Below are 18,773 nucleotides of genomic sequence, written 5' to 3'. Positions count from 1 at the left end.
ATAAAAAATATAGGGTGTTTCTTATAAAAAACAAAACTTTGGTCTGCCACTGTGTTATCGAAAAACCTGTAACATTCTAACTAATTTTGTAATGTGAAACTCAAAGTTGGCTACAATTTTTGTTATTAACTTTTATTGCTATCTATTACTATAGCGGATATATTGAGCCCCACTAATCAATCAACCTGTATATACATAAAATTTTCCTGTAACAGTATTAGTTACCAATGGTAACTAATACTGGTAACTTACCATACTCCTCAGAAAAAGCTTGACCGATTTTTATGAAAATTTACACGCATATCCTGTAGGACTGAGAATCCTCAGTCTTTGCCACTGCTACTGCCGCTGTCGGAAATATTGCCCGAAATATGATATCGAGCGAGTGAGAGGTGTTCACATCAGTTCCTCGCCAATGTCCTCATAACTCATTTTATCGGCGACTCTCATGAATGGAATGTAACGAGAGCATCGTCTTGCTCCCTTACTCACTTGCCGCTTTGCCGGCGGCAAGTGTGTGTGTGTGTGTGAGAGAGAGAGAGAGAGAGAGAGAGAGAGAGAGGGAGAGAGAGAGAGAGAGAGAGAGAGAGAGAGAGAGAGAGAGAGAGAGTAGTTGAATGTGGATACTTACTCGCGCTCGCGCTGCCAGTCCTTTGACTTCCATCTCGAAAACCGATTTTTGAGGGAGCGCCGTACAATGTCAGTAGCATGAGCAGCAGCAGCGCGAGTGAGCTATTTACACACTCACGCTGCCCATTTCCCTGCCCAATTCCCTGTAAAACAGGGCTAAGTGTAAATGCGGTAGTAGGTCTGTGAATCGGTCGTAATATATTTCTCATATTCCTGAGTGATAAGTGGGTTCCCCCCTAACATTTTGTACTGTTAGGTGCTGTTAGGTGTAACGTACTCTACAAGGCTTTGAGTACACACAAATTAAAAACATAATGATCAAAATCCATCAACAAGCTCCGGAGATATTAATCGCAGCATATGTTTGAAGAATCAATTTTATGTTTTGAGTGCACGAATTTTAATTAAGTCCCCTTCACTGACCCCGAACCGATTTCGTTAAGAAATCAATTTTAAAGCTTTATTAACTACTCTGTTAATGTTAAGTTAACTCAAACTTTTACATATAGGTAATCTATATCCTTGAACTTCAAAGTGACGCTGGTTATGTTGTTTAATTATTATAAACAAAATAGCTGCGAATTAAATAAAAAAAGTGGCTAACTTCGGCCTTAATTTTATTGATCTAGGCGAATTTTTGTTTGTGATAATTTGTGTAAAAATACCAGCTTTACAAATTACAGGGTGGATTTAGTCTACATTTAATATTAACAAAGTAATTCAAACTATTTATAAGCCAAAAATGACTTTACTTAATTAAAATATTTTTGCAATCATAAAAATGAATTTTGTAATTTTTTTATTTAAAATAATAAAAATGTTGGTCTTTTTCTTTCGTGTGGTACCCGCAAAATTGCTGTATCATTATTATTTTCTGAGCAATATCATGACAAAAAAAGTTCCCTGGGATAAATAAACCGGATAAATTGAATAAAATTGAAACTAATTGACGAATTATCTTCAAATTTTTGTGCATTATTTATGTACTCTTTGACTCAACTTTGCATGTCAAATGTCAATATCACTCAATATCAAAGTCAAGTTCATTTTGCAAAAGTTATAGCAAGTTTTTGATTTTCGAAATTTGAGTCTTATTTTGCAATTTCCGAAGCAACAAAAATGATCGGAACAAATTCAAAAGCCATTATTTTAAACCTTTGCTCATCTACTAAAAATAAATACTATAAGTAATTACAGCGATTTAAACCAAAAAGCTGCGATTTTTGACTCTTATTTGTTGATATCTAAAATTCTCGCTCGAATTGTGACGGGCATTTTTGTATTTTAGGTCTGGATCACGCGTATGAAAAAAAAGTTGATTAATAGCAAGCTGAAAATTTGTTAATAGCTTAAGGGTGTCTAGTCGGATAAACTTTGATATATGGAAACACTGGAACAGGGGCAGTTTTAATTGTGGGACAGGTTAAAAATTTGGAACGGTCACACCACGAAAACGGTATACGACAATTAGACCGAAATCATTAGACCCAAAGCAGTAGACCGAACTCATTGAACCGAAAAGCACTTTACCGAAACCTCACTAGACCGAACAGCATTAGACCGAAATGGTACACAAATTAAAAAACATTGCAGTAAATTATGCTAAGATTTTGTATATCTGTCTTTTTGTTTATTTTATTTTTTTTTGTACCTACTATTTTATATATATAGACTGTGTAAATTGTTACCCTGTACAGTCTGATATGAAAAAGTTTTCATTCGTTAAACAAATTAGTGAAGGTAAAAATAAATTAAGGATTGAGTGACGTTAACACCATTTTAACTGTTTATACAGTAAAACCTGTGTTAACGGCCACCTGCCAAAACCGGCCACCTGAACTAGCCGGCCAGTTTCAAAGTTCCCCAAACCAAAATTTGTGGACTACAAAACCTGGTTTTAGCGGCCACCTTTTTATATCGACCAATAGTTCTCTCATTTTTAGTGACCGTTATTGACAGGTTTTACTTAGTAACCATCCAAATAGCATTTAGTTGTAATAACATTAGTCTTATCTCTTTTACTGCGACAAGTAAAAAGAACTGCTTTCGGTCTTCTGCTGTTCAGTCTAGTGAGGTTTCGGTAAAGTGCCTTTCGATCCAATGAGTACGGTCTACTGCTTTTGGTCTAATGATTTCGGTCTCTTTACAGTAAACCCACGAAAACGGCACATTTATTTTGTCCGACAGAACAGACTTAAACTTTCCGAACAGAGATTAAACTCTCATGCAAAAATCAGATTGCTATTTATCACCAAATGGGCGTTTTAATGAGTGGAACATGTAGAATATGTCAAATGACAGGAATTATGACAGGTGATAAATAGCAGTCTGATTTTTGCATGAGAGTTTAATCTCTGTTCGGTGAGTTTAAGTCTGTTCTGTCGGACAAAATAAATGTGCCGTTTTCGTGGTGTGACCGTTCCAAATTTTTAACCTGTTCCCCAATTAAAACTGCCCTGTTCCAGTGTTCCCATATATCAAAGTTTATCTTACTAGACACCTTTAAGCTATTAACAAATTTTCAGCTTGCTATTAATCAACTTTTTTTTCATACGCGGGATCCAGACCTATTTATATTATACCTATATTACGCAAAAAACCCATTTGCAATCTGGTTGGTCAAGTGTCCCAAACATGGTATATTTTTGTATTTCCCTGGAGTACTACTCATTATTAATATTTTGACCAATGTGACGTTGCAAATTTGATGACGTATATATGTCAAATATTTAAATTAAATTACCTTTATTACCGGTATTAGTGCAATTTGATCAGATCTATTCACTCACTACACTTCACGAAAAAAACTGGACTAACTAATGTTATTACTATAGATATCGATTGAAATATTCTCTAGATCAGATCAATTCGCTAGATAAACCACTGATAACTGATAATACTATTTCGTCTGTCATATTTTAGTAATTAATTTCGACGCAAATTCTGAATAAAAAGAGTAATCTTCCGCTTCTCCTAATCAGACATTTGCAATTCAAAAATAACAATGTTGTAGAAAATGTGGTACATACATCGATGAACCAAAATTAATAGAGGCAAACGTGTGTAGCTGTACTAATTCACAATAAATTAGTAAAATAAGTACATAAAAATCTCGAAAGAAGTTGACGAGAAAATTATAATAGTAGAGCTGACGATAAATGTCCGTAATAATTATCATAGGGGTTTATGCCCATAAAGAAGATAGGATATAAGCACGAATGATATTTCCTGCGAAAGGAAATAAGGATTTTACGGTAATCGACTGAACGTAGGTCATCATCATCATCAGTAGCTCGACAACTCTTTTTGGGTCCTGGCTTGTTCTAGAATTTTCCTCCATTCTGTTCTGTTCCTTGCTTTGTTCCCTTTGTCTTCCCTTTGACCTTCTCCCTACTGGTGCTTGTCTCATTATATGTTTTGGTGTTTCGGTCTCCAACATCCGTTCAACATGGCCCATCCAGCGCAGACGTCCGATTTTTATGGATGTTATGACGTCGGGTTCGTTGTATGCTGCGTATAGTTCAAAATTATATCTTCTGCGCCATACGTCATTTTCTTTCACCCCCTTATATATGTGTCTGAGGATTTTTCGTTCAAACGTACCTAATAAGTTCTCATCGCTTTTCGACAGTGACCATGTCTCTGTTCCATATATAATAGGCTATTGATTATGTACTATAGAAAGGAACTACAACGTTAACGGGGTTTTATTATTTCATATGGTCAATGAATCTCTCTATATGAAAAAACCGCGGAGTGCTACCATTTAAAGGGGTGCGTTTTTGAGAAATGGGTGAATTAGTCCCTGGGCACAGGTTACATTAGGGTGAGTTTTATGCACTTTTGGTACAAACACGTCTACATAAAAATTGTTCCTGGTTAAATTTCCTATCTAAATATAACTTTTTAAAGTCAAAGATACTTTTTTTTACAAAAATATATTCAAAAGAAAAAGCACAAAGAAACCCAAAAGAACTTTGTCGTTTGTCCCATAACTTTTGTCCACGGGGATATAGGTATAGACATTGCTTCACAGAAAAAAAACTTACATATTTTCTCTTTAAAATGATGTTTGGCAGAGGTCATTAGGATTTACAGTTTTCGAAATATGATTTTTCAAAGTTCGGCACTCACAGCAATTTTGGGCAATTTTCCTTGTTATTTCGCAAATATTGTTCTGTAACTTTTTTCTACGTAACTTTAGGTATAAGCAATGGTACATGTAAGAGGAATAGAAATCAATTACCTTTAAAATGGTCTACTGTATAATGTTGTACGACTTCTTTTAAAGAGGTTATCTTTTTCAAGACTTTTAACGAGTGTTTATATTTTTTACGATTATTTTTTAAATTTCTCATTATAACTTTTTTTTCTATATGGTATATATTATATAATAAAAAAGAAAGCTTATTCTGTTTACTTTAAAATGGTGTATTATAAAAAATTCTAGGGTTATTTTTGAATAAGATATGCTTTTTGAAATTGTAAAAAGTACTTGCAACTATTTTTGATTTTAGGAATATTTTTTATATTCCTCATTATAACTTTTTTATGTGATTGTGTGTTGATTGAATCTTATTTTTTATAGGTAATACTTTGGATCCACTTGACTCGGCCGGGCAAACTTGAAAATATGGATTAATTCCAACATTTACTGTCAAAGCTTCTGCATCACAAGCTTTGCTTGAAAAAATAGCATGTAAATGTACCAAAGGATGTACAAAAAACTGCGGTTGTTGGAAGATACGAATTAGTTGTTCAATATTCTGGAAAGGGTGCATGTGCATGGGTACTAATTGTGGGAAGTTTAAGATAACTGAGGTGTCAGAAGAAGATATTGAAGCTAATGCTAACGAAGAGATGGACTTTGATTTTGAAAATTTTTTAAATGTCAACGTTTAAATAATTTTATCTAAAGTGATGTTTTTTAAGACTAATGTTTATGTAATTTTTGTAATAGAAATAATTTTAAATAATACAGGTAAAAAAATATCAAAGAATCACTCGGTCTCCACTATGTATTTAAATATAGATGATACATCATTTTAAAGAACAGAAAGTAAGCCATCTTTGTTGCGCAATATATAGATAGTATATTCATGTACAAGAAATAAAAAGTTATAATGAGAAATTTCAAAAATAATCGTAAAAAATGTAAAAAATAATATTTCTTTATATTAGGTACTCTATAATATATAATATATTATATAATAATTTTGTTTTATTTTTATATTATATTATAAAAAATCGTTAAAAGTATAAAACCTTGAAAAACAATAATCTCTTTAAAAAAAGTCGTACAACGTTATACAGTAGACCATTTTAAAGGTAATTGATTTCTGTTCCTATTACGTGTACCATTGCATATACCTAAAGTTACGTAGAAAAAAGTTACAGAACAAAATTTGCGAAATAACAAGGAAAATTGCCCAAAATGGCTGTGAGTGGCGAACTTTTAAAAATCATATTTCGAAAACTGTAAATCCTAATGACCTCTACTAAACATCATTTTAAAGAGAAAATATGTAAGTTTTTTTTCTGTGAAGCAATGTCTATACCTATATCCCCGTGGACAAAAGTTATGGGACAAAAAACAAAATTTCTTTCTTTTGGGTTTCTTTGTGCTTTTTCTTTTGAATATATTTTTGTAAAAAAAATATCTTTGACTTTTAAAAGTTATATTTAGATATGAAATTTAACCAGAAACAATTTTGATGTAGACGTATTTGTACCAAAAGTGCATAGAACTCACCCTAATGTAACCTGTGCCCAGGGACTAATTCACCCATTTCTCAAAAACGCACCCCTTTAAATGGTAGCACTCCGCGGTTTTTTTATATATAGATGTCCATTGACCATACCAAATAATAAAACCCCGTTAACGTTGTAGTTCCTTTTAGCTATCTTACTTTGAATATAATCAATAGCCTATAAGGACCGGTTTCATCAGGGATTTGTATATTTTGCATTTGGTTTTTCTCGTGATGTTGTTAGATCTTACATGTTTAATTAGTCCATTATATGTTTTATTAGCAATATGTATTCTTCTCATGACTTCTTCGCTGACATTGTTATCTGCGGTGACTAGTGAACCTAGATATGTAAATTTTTTTACGCTTTCGATGTTATAGTCTCCTATTGTCAGATTCTGTAGGTTTCTTTGGCCTGTCGATTTGCTGGCCTTCATGTATTTGGTTTTTATTTCATTAATATTTAGGCCACTGTTTTGTGCCGCTCTTTCTATCGCATTAAATGCTTCCATCATTTCTCTTTTGCTTCTAGCTATGATATCAACATCATCTGCAAATGCCAATATTTGTACACTTTTTGTTATTATTGTTCCTTTGGTGTTGACTTTTGACTCTCTAATTATTTTCTCTAATGTGATGTTGAATAGAATACAGAATAGGGCATCTCCCTGTCGTAGGCATATTCTAACATGTATTGTATCTGTTAGTGCGTTTTGAATTCGAATTTGGCTCTGTAATTTAAGCGTTTCTTTTACTATATCAATGAGTTGAGTTGGAATACTAAACTCTTTCAGGACGTGGATCAGAAATTCTCGATGAATATTATCATAAGCACTCTCAAAATCAATGAAGAGATGATGTGTGTCTATATTAAATTCACTAGTCTTTTCCAAGATTTTCTCAATACGAAGATCTGATCTATTGTGGACATCTGCCTGCAGAAACCATATTGATATCCCCCAACTATTTGTTCCGCATATGGTCTCAATCGCTCATAGACAATATTTGACAGTATTTTATATGCCACAGTCAGTAGCGTTATTGCCCGGTAATTTTTACATTCAAGCTGATCTCCCTTTTATGTAGTGGAATAATTACTCCGGTATTCCAGTCTTGTGGCAGTTGTTTATTAGTCCATATATTCACTATTATTTCGTGTATCGCATTCAATAGGGAGTCTCCGCCTTCTTTTATTAATTCTGCGTTAATATTGTCTAATCCAGGTGACTTGTTGTTTTTCATTCTGGTAACTGCTTCTTGCATTTCAGCTACTGAAGGGGGTTGTTTCTCTGGTATCCGTTTGATCCAGTATAATTCCATCATATAGTGGATCTCCGTTTTGTTCAAACTTTTCTTTGAAGAATTCAGTCCATCTTTGTATTATTCCACTCTGAGTTACTATATCTCCTTCTTTGTCTCTGCACATCATTGTTCTTGGTTTAAATTCTTTTCTGCTTTTGTTAAGTTTTTGGTAGAATTTTCTGGTTTCTGTTGGTTTATTTAATTCTTCAATTTCTTGGAGTTCGTCTTCTATGTGTTTTCTTTTTTTCTGCGATGTATTTTCTTTTCTTCCCTCCTTAGCATTTTACATTCCTCCTCTGCCTGTCTTGTTCTATGTCGTTGTTGTAATCGTTGATATGCATTATTTTTCCTCTCTGTTATGTTACGACAATCTTCATCGAACCACTTCCCGTCAGTTGATTTGACCTTTTTTTGTAGACCCAAGGTCTCTTTGGCAGCGTCTTCTATAATGTTTTTACACGCTTCCCATTCTCCGTTTATATCCTCGTGCTTTTGTCTCTTTTCTAGCCTTCCTTTTATATGTTCTTTGTATTTGGCCTTTTTGCTCTTGTCTGCTAAGTTTTTTATTTCATATTTTTCAATTTTGGATCCCTTTTCTTTTTTATGTTTGAGATTCTGGCTCTTATTCTACTTTCTACTAGGTAGTGATCTGAGTCGGCATTTGCCCCTCGTCTGCTGCATACGTTTATTACGTCTGAGTGATGTCTAGAGTCAATAATAACATGATCGATCATGTTTACTGTAATCCCATCTGGAGATCTCCACGTTCCCCTATAAATATTTTTTCGCTGGAAGCATGTGCTGGCAATGGCCATGTTAAGGGAAGTTGCTAGATTGATTAGTCGGATGCCATTGTCATTGGATACTTCATGGAGGCTGTGCTTACCTATCGTTGTTAGGTATTGTATGTATGTATGTATGTATGTATGTAGATAGGGGTGATAGGTACACTGCGACCCGTAGGATCTATTGTGTCCCCCTTGCTTGCCATGAGTCTGATGTTTTCTCAGACCTATAGCAGCTCTTCCAGTCCTATTTTCCTAAGAAAGATTAGGACATCGTCGGGCTTCAATTCAGGCAGGTTCTCCTCTTCTATTTCATGTGCCCCTAGGTATCTGGCCCTGGAGTTCTGCAATGCAGGACATTCTGAGAGTATGTGTATTGAGGTTTCGTCCTCTTCCTCACAGAATCTGCATTTTGCTTCATCTACCAATCCTAGCTTCTTCATGTGACTTCTTAACCGGCAATGCCCGGTCATTATTCCCGTCAAAATCCGGATCTTCTTTTTACTGAGGTTAAGAAAGCTAAGAGATCTATTCTGGTTATAATTTCCCCGAATTGTCTTGGCTTGTCTCAATCCTTCCAACTGATTCCAGTACTTGGACTTTTCCCTCTCCAATTCTCCTCTTAGTTCTCCTAAGATTGCGCTACTGCTGATCCCACATGATGGTTCTGGTCCCAGATATGGGGTTTCGGCTCCTTTTTTCGCCAGCTGATCTGCTGTTTCGTTCCCTTCAATTCCTATGTGTCCTGGGACCCATAGGAGGGTGACAAGGTTCTTCTGGCCTAGTTCATTTAGCTTTCCTAGGCACTCCCAAACCATCTTAGAACTGATTATATGTGAGCTCAGTGCTTTAATGGCTGCTTGACTATCCGACATGATTACAATCTCTTGTTTGCGATAGTTTCTTCCAATGTTAAACTCCACACATCTTTCGATGGCACGGATTTCTGCTTGAAAGATGCTTGGGTATGTGCCCAAGCTTTCTGAGTGTTTGGCTCTCGGTCCAAAGACTCCTATTCCAGTTCCCTCTTCCAGTTTGGAGCCATCCGTATACCACTTTATGGCATTTGGGTTCAAGTTGTGTATGGTATCTTCGTCCCATTCAGATTTATTGCTCAGCTTAGTGATGAATGTTCTCACAAAGTTGAATTTCTTCGGCATATCATCTTGGGGCATTTCCCAAGTTTGATCAAATTGAAGTGATCGAGGTTTTTCTCTGATGATTCCTTCTCTGATCATCCTGTAAATTGTTTCCTTCCTTACATTTTCTAACTGAATGTGCAGTGGGGTCAAGTTTAAAATCACCTCCATTGCAGCTGTGGGGCAGGTTCCCATTGCTCCAGTGATACATGCACAGGCTAGTCTCTGAATCTTCGAAAGCTTTTTCTTTGTCGTATTCAGATTAGCTCTTGTGCCCCAAGCTACTGCCCCATAAGTGATTAGTGGTCTCACTATTGCTGTGTACATCCATTGCAGAATACGTGGGTTACATCCCCAGTTTTCCCTGCAATGTTCTTACACACCATGAGGGCCTTGGTGGCTTTGTGTATTACTTCCTCTTCGTGTTTATTCCAGAGTAACTTGCTATCTAGGATCAGCCCTAGATATTTGACCTCTGTTTTCCATTCGACGATATCCTCCCCCTTTTATTTCATATTTTTCAATTTTGGATCCCTTTTCTTTTTTATGTTTGAGATTCTGGCTCTTATTCTACTTTCTACTAGGTAGTGATCTGAGTCGGCATTTGCCCCTCGTCTGCTGCATACGTTTATTACGTCTGAGTGATGTCTAGAGTCAATAATAACATGATCGATCATGTTTACTGTACTCCCATCTGGAGATCTCAACGTTCCCCTATGAATATTTTTTCGCTGGAAGCATGTGCTGGCAATGACCATGTTAAGGGAAGTTGCTAGATTGATTAGTCGGATGCCATTGTCATTGGATACTTCATGGAGGCTGTGCTTACCTATCGTTGGTAGGTATTATTGCTCTTTTCCTATTTTTGCGTTGAGATCACCATAAATAATTTTGATGCCGTTCTTTGGGCATGAATGATATGCAGCTTCTAGCTCTTCATAGAATTTTTCTTTGACATCGTCTTCTTTTTCCTCTGTAGGGGCATGTACATTTAAAATGCTGTAGTTAAAAAAAGTTCCCCTTAGTCTCAGGATGCACATTCTAGGGTTCATAGCACGAAAGTCTCTTAGGGGTGTTTAATCTTTTTATTTACATAAAGCCAGTACCTAGTGCGTGGTGTTTAGCGTCGCAACTATAGAATATAATGTGGTGTCTTTTGTCAATGGTGCCAATCCCGGTCCATCTTATTTCCTGCAGAGCTGTTGTATCTATGTTATATCTATTCAGTTCACCGAGCAGGTTTTGGGGGCTCCGGGTCTGTATAGGGATCGGATGTTCCATGTCGCAATTCTTAAATCGTGTACCTTTTTCTCGCGCAGTCGTCGTCGCCTGATCAGTCCGGTTTTCTTTCCTTGAACGTTCGTAACATATGTGTTTTATAGGATATGGCTGTTAGCCCTACGCCTAACCCCCTTTTCGGAGGGCCATTTCTCCTTTCCTTGTCGGCCCTGACCCTACTTTCCACTGGGGTTGGTTACCCAATCTCCGGTAGGGTTGCTCAGGTTTACCAGGGTCCACCCGTACGTGGGTATTAGGCGTAATAAAGAAAAAGAAGGGAGTATTCATTCTGGGGTATTTAAATACCCGAATAGGCTAGAAAGACCATTGCATAATATGAGCATAAATAAATGTTTTGGGCTACTACCAAAACATTATATATGAACTTTTCGAAATCAGTTATTATTACCGATAAAAATGTATACCATTTTTGTCCAGTTGCAATGCGAAGGCAAAACTGTCTTATTTTTCACTTAGTACAGAGAGCGCAAACCAGCACTCTAAATCGACGATTTTCGACTCAAATTAGAGTCATCATCAGAGAGGCGTAGGTTTGCTGCTCTCTGCCCCAGGTGATGAAACTCCGAGAGTTTATCCCCGCATTGCAACTGACGTTATGCAGTAGGTGCCTAGCGACATCTGCTAAATGAAAGTCAAAATTTTCAACTTAATAAAAATATTTAAAATATTTAAAAATATCCAAAATATTTTTAAAAGATATTTTATGGAAAAATATAGTATTAAAAGATAGTATATATAAGAAATAATATTATAGTATTAAAACGTCTAAAACTGGATCCTAACGACGCAAAGCCGGTAAAGGAGTCAGTAGAAGACTCCATAGGAAGAAATCTGAAATTACAAGTGAAACTAAGAGGAGCGGTGAAGATCGGAGACCAAATCTGTGTAGCAGAAATGGAAAACCTAACGGATAAGCTAAGTGTACTAAAAAACAAAGTAGAAAGGAAAGGGAAATACAAGCAAAAATTAGGAAAATGGCAAAAGAAGAAAAAGACAAAGGTAATACTACGAAGATAGGATATATATAAACTGGAGATTTATGGGAAGGAGTGGAAATGGAACCATAATAATGAGAAAATTATACAAATTCACAGAAATATCGGGGAAAGGACTCCAAAAAAGTAATAGAAAATAATGAGACCGGACCCAGAACAATGACGACCAAGGCAATGAATAGGAAAAGCGATAGGGAAAAAAATGATGCAAAGATAAACAAGGATGAAAATAAGAAGGGGAAAGCTAGAGATTGCAGAAAAAAGGAGAGATAAAAATGGGAACATGGAATGTAAGAATAAAGAAAAAATGTAGTAAACGAGAAAATAAATAGTTACAAATTAAAAGAGAAAAGATATAAGAAGAAATTCTAAGAAAAATTAGATAATACTTTGAAAGGTAGGGCAAAAAATACAAATATAGAAGAAAAATGGGAATATCTAAAAACCAGCATAATCAAAGCAGCTGAGGAAACTTGCGGGAAAGCAAAAATATCAAATACTAACATGCAGAGAACGGAATTGTGGACGGAAGGAATACGAGAGAAAATAGAGAAAAAAAAAGAGACAAATGGAAGAGATACTTAAGCATAAAACACCCGGAAGATTACGAGGCATATAAAGAAAAAAGGAAAGAGGTTGAAATAGCGGTGAAAGCAGGAAAGGAAAGGTCATGGGAGAGATTTGGACAAAAAATGACAAAAAATTATAGGGAAAACCAAAAACCCTTCTATGGCGCATTAAAACAACTCAGACAAAAGAAAAATCACACGATGTCGAATATAAAAGACAAGAATGGAAACGTACTAACAGAAGAAAAACAAATATTGGAAAGATGGAGAGAACATTTCAAAGAGCTAACTCATGCAGACATGGACAACATAGGGGAGATACAAGAAAGGAATGAAGAACAACAAGTGAAATCCATAACAAGAGAGAAATTAGAGAAAGCAATAGAAAGAGTAAAATTGGGCAAAGCACCAGGCAAGGATCATATCACCCCGGAAATGATAAAATTCATGGGGGCAGAGGAAAAGCATAGCATGAAAGAACTAATGAATGATGAATGATGAATGATGAACATCATGAATAGAGCAGAATTACCAAAGGACTGGAAGAAAGACATTATATTACCAATACACAAAAAGGAAGACAAGAGAAACTGTAATAATTACCGAGGTATCATCATATCAAGTATCCCTGGGAAGGTATTCGCAAGAATAATAGAGACAAAAATAAAAACCTAAATAGAAACAACTATGGAAGCCACACAGTGTGGATTCAGGAAGAACAGAAGCACGAAAGACCTAATATTCACATTAAGACAAGTAAGTGAGAAGGTAATCAAGAAGAATAGAGAGATACATATGTGCTTCATTGACCTCGAAAAGGCGTTTGACAGAATCCGAAGAAAGGACGAATGGAAGAAACTAAAAGAAAGGGGAGTCGATAGACACAAAATAGAAGTAATAAAGGATATATACAAAAATAATCAGCTAAATCAGAGTGGCATAAACAACAATCAATGTAAAATGTAAATCAATGAAAAAATAGTAGAGGGACAACTTATATGGTTCAAGTACGTGTGTAGAATGTCGAACGAGAGGCTAACAAAACGAGTGTTTGAAACGAAAGTGCAGCGGAAAAACAAAATAGGAAGACCAAGAGTTATGTGGGTAGATGAAATCAGGAAAGAAGTCGAGAAGAAGGGATTGATATTGGAAAGTGCAAGAAACCTAACGCAAGATCGGAAAGCATGGAGACTACAATGCCAACCTCAACTTCATTAGCCTTACACCTAAAGGTAGAAAGGCTTAGGGAGTTTACTCTTCCCTAGGAAGTAAAAGTAATTTTACTCCCTACGACTTTGTACGAAGAAAAGTACGACTTTACTCCCTACAATCGGGTCAGGAAAAGTATAATTTCGGTAGAGGTAGGTGGAAAAACTCTTTTCCTTATTCCTTTAACCTATTTAATGTTATTTACTTTAATAAAATATGTGGACACATCTTCTAAACATAATCTAGTATAAACCTAATAGTGGAGTCACTGAAGGTTTTCACCTCCGATTTCGTTGAACCTTCATCGATTTTCATGAAAATTGGTAAGTAGGTAGAAGATACTTCAAGGAACAAAGGTGACATGATGTTAACTTGCGCTTTTACCCTGGGGGTGGTTGCCACCCCTTCTCGGGGGTGAAATTTTTTTATTAAAAATAATACCAGAAATCGATAGAGGGACAACCTCTAAGCAAAATTTGTTATATAAAGTTATTAACATAAATCAATACTTTTTTAGTTATTGAATATCAAAGATTTTATTTTTTCTTAAAAAAATGCATGTTTTAAAGCAGTTTTTCACGTATTACTCAAAAACTATAAGCTTTTGTAAAAAAGCTATTATTACCAAAATTAAAGATAATAAAAATTTTAATACACTCCCTACTTAAAGAACTAAGCTAATGTTATTTTAAAGTGAGTTATGGCTAATTTAATGTATATTTTTTTCGACGAGTACTCAAATCTAAGTATTCAAGCTTACATAACGGGAAAACGATGCATTTTATAGAATATACTTGTTAAGCACTTGTCAAAGTACTTCGGAATACCTATTAAATGAGCTTCAGTAGAAGTTAATAGCGTCAAAATTAAGCAAGTTATGATGAAAATAAGAGAACCCTTTCGATTTTTTTAGGAAAAAGTTAAAAACTAAACATACGCCATTTCCGCAAAAATTAAAATTTGTAGTAAACCTCACAAAAATTTCTTTATGTTCTCATAGTTAATTATTTCAACTAATTTGACCGGTTTAGGATGCATATTTTTGAAAAAAAGGTATAATTTAAAAAAATCAGAATTTTTAGAATTATCGTACTTTTCATTTTCTTTTGATAATAACTCCAAAAATACTCAATATACGTAAAAAATGATAATTAACTAAATTATATTTTTTTCTGTAACAAATACTTTACCTATTTTACTATTTTCGTAGAGTAAAAAATAACCGAGATAGAAACGTTTAAAATTTCAATTTTGCTGCGGGAACCATGTAACCGGGGCAGTTTAACCTTTTATTTTTAAAAAAGGTAGAGGTATAAATGACTATTTTGACGTTTTTTAATAGCTCTTGAAATAATGTTTTAACCAGATATTAGATGAACTTGTTACTTCAAAACTTAACGGAGTTATTTACAAAAAAACAATAACATTTTTTAGAAAATTTTTTAAAAGATACATTTTGAAACATTTTTGGTGCATAAACTTTAATGCTATCAACTTGTTCGAGCACTTATTTGATAGATATTTCAATGAGCTTTGACAAATGTTTAATAAGTTTATGTTATAAAATGCATCATTTTCCCGGTATTTAAGCATGAATACTTAGATTTGGGTACTCGACGAAAGAAATATACATTCAATTACCTATAACTCACTTTCAGTAAACATTGAAAGGTTTTTCTAGTAAGGAATTTATTTGATTTTTTATTAGCCTCAATTTTGACAATAATAACTTTTTGTAAAAACTTATAGTTTTTGAGTTATTTATGAAAAATCGGTTACAAACATGCATTTTTCTCACGAAAAATTAAAATCTTTGATCTTTAATAACTCAAAAAGTTTTGATTTATTTTAATAACTTTATATAACAAATTTTGCTTATAATTTGTCGCTCTATCGAATTGTGGGGTTATTTTTTATAAAATAATTTTCACCACGAGGAGGGGTGGCATCCACCCCCAGGGTAAAAGCGCAAGTTGGCACCATGTCACCTTTGTTCCTTGAGATATCCTCTAACCACTCACCAATTTTCGTACAAATCGATGGAGATTCAACGAAATCAGAGGTAATAGCTCATATTCACCTTCAGTGACTGCACTATAAACAAAACAATTGTTCGTATATTTTTATATCTTAATAATTATTATCGCGTTATCATCGCCTATCATTAATAAATACTTATTTTTTATAGTAAGGTAATAATATAAATTATTAAAACAGATTAAAAACATGAGATATTTAAAAAAATCGTCTCTCGATAAAAGTTTCAAATTTTCAAAATAGACTCGGACTAACAAGGAGCTCGGCCACCTCTAACAGAACATCAATATTTTTAAAAATAATATTTTTTAAAGACGATTTCCGAAGTGGGAATCAAATCAACAATAACTATAAAATATAATCTTAATTACAATCAACTGTGGATAATCCCAAATAAACACAATATTTTACTTAGACATGCCAGAAGAAAATAGAATCAAAACTTTTTTAGACCTACTACTAATTTGTGTGACCTACTTTCTTTTGAAGATCTCAGCAATGTCCTTATTTTTCTTGTAGAAACACGAGCTGCAGTTGCATACATTTTCGCAAACTACAATCGTAAAAGTTTTCCTTTTTAGCGCAGTATTTAATTATCCATATTATTTTTCTTAATGAACTTTATCCTGTAGATCTTGATATCGACTTGATCTCACCTTTAATAAAATATTAACGTTTCAATTTGCTAAATAAACAATAACTAGACATTTAGTCAAGGAAATGAAGCTGGAAAAATGGCAATACCTCGCAATTTTTTCGTCCAGCATTGATTTGTACAAAAATTTGGGATTAGGCTCATTTCACCCTCTAGTTCATTTTCTATATTGAGCCGTTGTACGCTTTTAGTTTTTTAAGGGTGAAAACCACCCCTAATTGTAAAAAATTATAAAATAACATTTTAAACTTTAATATTGTCAACATTTGCTTTTTATTAGGTACATAATGATTGTTTTGTGCTTTAAGATATACTATCACAATGTTTCAACCCTTAAAACCACCCTTGTTGGAGCTATATATGAGAAGTTTACTTATCCTAAAAGAGTAATTTCGGCTTGCATCAATTTACATAAAAATTTGGGGTTAGGATCATCTTACCCTGTACTTCATATTCAGAGGCGGCTTTACCTATTGTGCAGGGTGTGCGGTGCACACGGGCGCCGGGATGTTGGGGGCGCCGATCGCCAAAAATCCTTTAATTTGTTTCAACATAAAATATGCTTTAAAACGATTAGTGAAAAATTGAATTGGCACTTAAGCGCGATTTATAAATTGCCGCCCGCCCGGCTGTCCGTGCAACGGACGGACGGCGATCTTTTCGTTTGAAGACATGCCGACAATGGTTCCTAAATCTGTTGTGGAACCTATAAAGGTCAAATTGCTTGGGACTTGTCGGGTATTTTCAAAGGCGTTTGTACAGGTATCGCGGGATAATTTTGCGAAATAAGCTTGGACGTAATGGATTAAGTATTTTATTTAAGTTAACATGTAAATATAAAGTAAAGCGGCTTTTAATTTGAGTAAAATTATTTAAAAGGAAGATTTTCTTTTATTACTACCACAATTTACCGAAAATGCGAAGAACAAATTGCGCCCAATCAGTTTGGATTTGTGAACGCTGTTAGAACTAGGGAGGCTTTATTTAGCGTGCAGGTGTTGTTTCAGAAATGTAGAGATGTCAGCTGTGATATTTTTGCATGCCTGATTGACTACAAGAAGGCTTTCGGTAGAGTTAGCCTTGAACAAATGATGGAAGTGCTGAAGAGGACAATGATTGACGGAAGAGGCCTGAAAATAATAGCTAACCTGTATTGGAATCAATTAGCAGTGCTCCAAATAGATGGAGAATATACAGATCAGGTCAAAATCAGGGGAGTGAGACAGAGATGCATAATTTCACCGCTGATGTTCAATCTGTACTCAAAGCATATTTTTGAAGAGGCTCTAAACTCTAAAAGATATTGATGAAGGTATCTCAATAAAAATGGAATCAAGCTCAGTAACCTGCGGTATACAGATGGTACAATAGTGTTTTCCAATACCATAGAAGGGCTGCAAAACTTAATGAACAAAATAACGGAAACAAGTAGAACATAGAGACTAGATATATAAACACCAGCAAATCCAAGCTAATGATCATCAGCAAGCAAAACATAACTGGAACAAATCTGTATGTAAACCAAATGAGAATTGAACGTATCTCACAATACAATTACTTGGGAACTATAATCAATGAGTCATGGGACAATACTAAAGAGATTAGATGTCGCGTCGGAAAGGAAAAAAGTGCATTCTTGACTATGAGCTCTGTGCTCAAGAGCCATGACCTCACCCTAAAAACAAAAATAAGTGCGTCTATACGGAGTAGAAACGTGGACGTTGAAGGCAGAAACTCTATCTAAACTTCAGCTTGCGAGCTATGGTTGTACAGAAGGATCCTGAAGATACCATGGACAGAGGTGATGAAGAAGTACTACGGAGGATGAACACAACCGCAGATTTGGTCAACATCGTGAAGGCCCGTAATCTGCAGTACCTGGGACATATAATGAGAAATCGAGGCAGATAAGAGCTAATCCAATACATTTTACAAGGTAAAATTTAAGGAAAAGACCCCAGGACGAAGAAGAATATTCTGGCTTGCTAACCTGAGAGCATGGTATAGAAAGACCTCAACACAACTATTCCGTATAGCAACCAACAAAGTCATCATAGCCAGAATGATCGCCAACGTTCGGAACGGACAGGCACCCTAAGAAGAAGACTACCACAATTATTGCGACTCTCAGCAGAGTCAGAGCTCCTCAAAAATTATCCATATTAACAATTTGTTGTTGGTTTTTTTAAGTAATACTGAAATCACATGTATGTAGTATGTAATCAACTAGTATGTAGTTCATCATTTTATCAACCTCAACCAATTTTCAACCTTACCTCATAGATAAAAATTCATTTTTAATTAAATATTTTTAACAGATTTGGGTAGGTTGTTCTGACGCCGTAAATATCTATTGGCTCCCGACATCATTTAATATTGCACTATTTGCATCTGGATTTTTGT

At 34.8% G+C, this 18,773-nt stretch overlaps 1 protein-coding gene across 7 annotated transcripts in view; it reads right to left on the bottom strand.

Moving 5' to 3' along the window:
• The window catches only part of LOC126892158 (phospholipid-transporting ATPase ABCA3-like), a 296,181-nt gene that overhangs the window by 205,486 nt on the left and 71,922 nt on the right, over positions 1–18,773 (bottom strand). For 3 of the 7 annotated variants that reach the window (XM_050661627.1, XM_050661621.1, XM_050661622.1), the window contains exon 2: positions 16,193–16,371. The exons of 2 other annotated variants lie outside the window; for them this stretch is intronic. In XM_050661627.1, coding sequence (XP_050517584.1) covers positions 16,193–16,259 — 67 coding nt within the window. In that variant the 5' untranslated portion in view covers positions 16,260–16,371. Of the gene's footprint in view, positions 1–3,373; positions 3,527–16,192; positions 16,372–18,773 lie in introns of those variants that run through there. 2 more of the 7 variants (XM_050661623.1, XM_050661626.1) reach the window with 2 other exon arrangements.

The sequence above is a fragment of the Diabrotica virgifera genome, chromosome 9, assembly GCF_917563875.1.
Source record: "Diabrotica virgifera virgifera chromosome 9, PGI_DIABVI_V3a".
Lineage (NCBI taxonomy): Eukaryota > Metazoa > Arthropoda > Insecta > Coleoptera > Chrysomelidae > Diabrotica > Diabrotica virgifera.
Note: the sequence above shows the minus strand (reverse complement) of the source record. Positions and strands in the feature narration are given on the sequence as shown.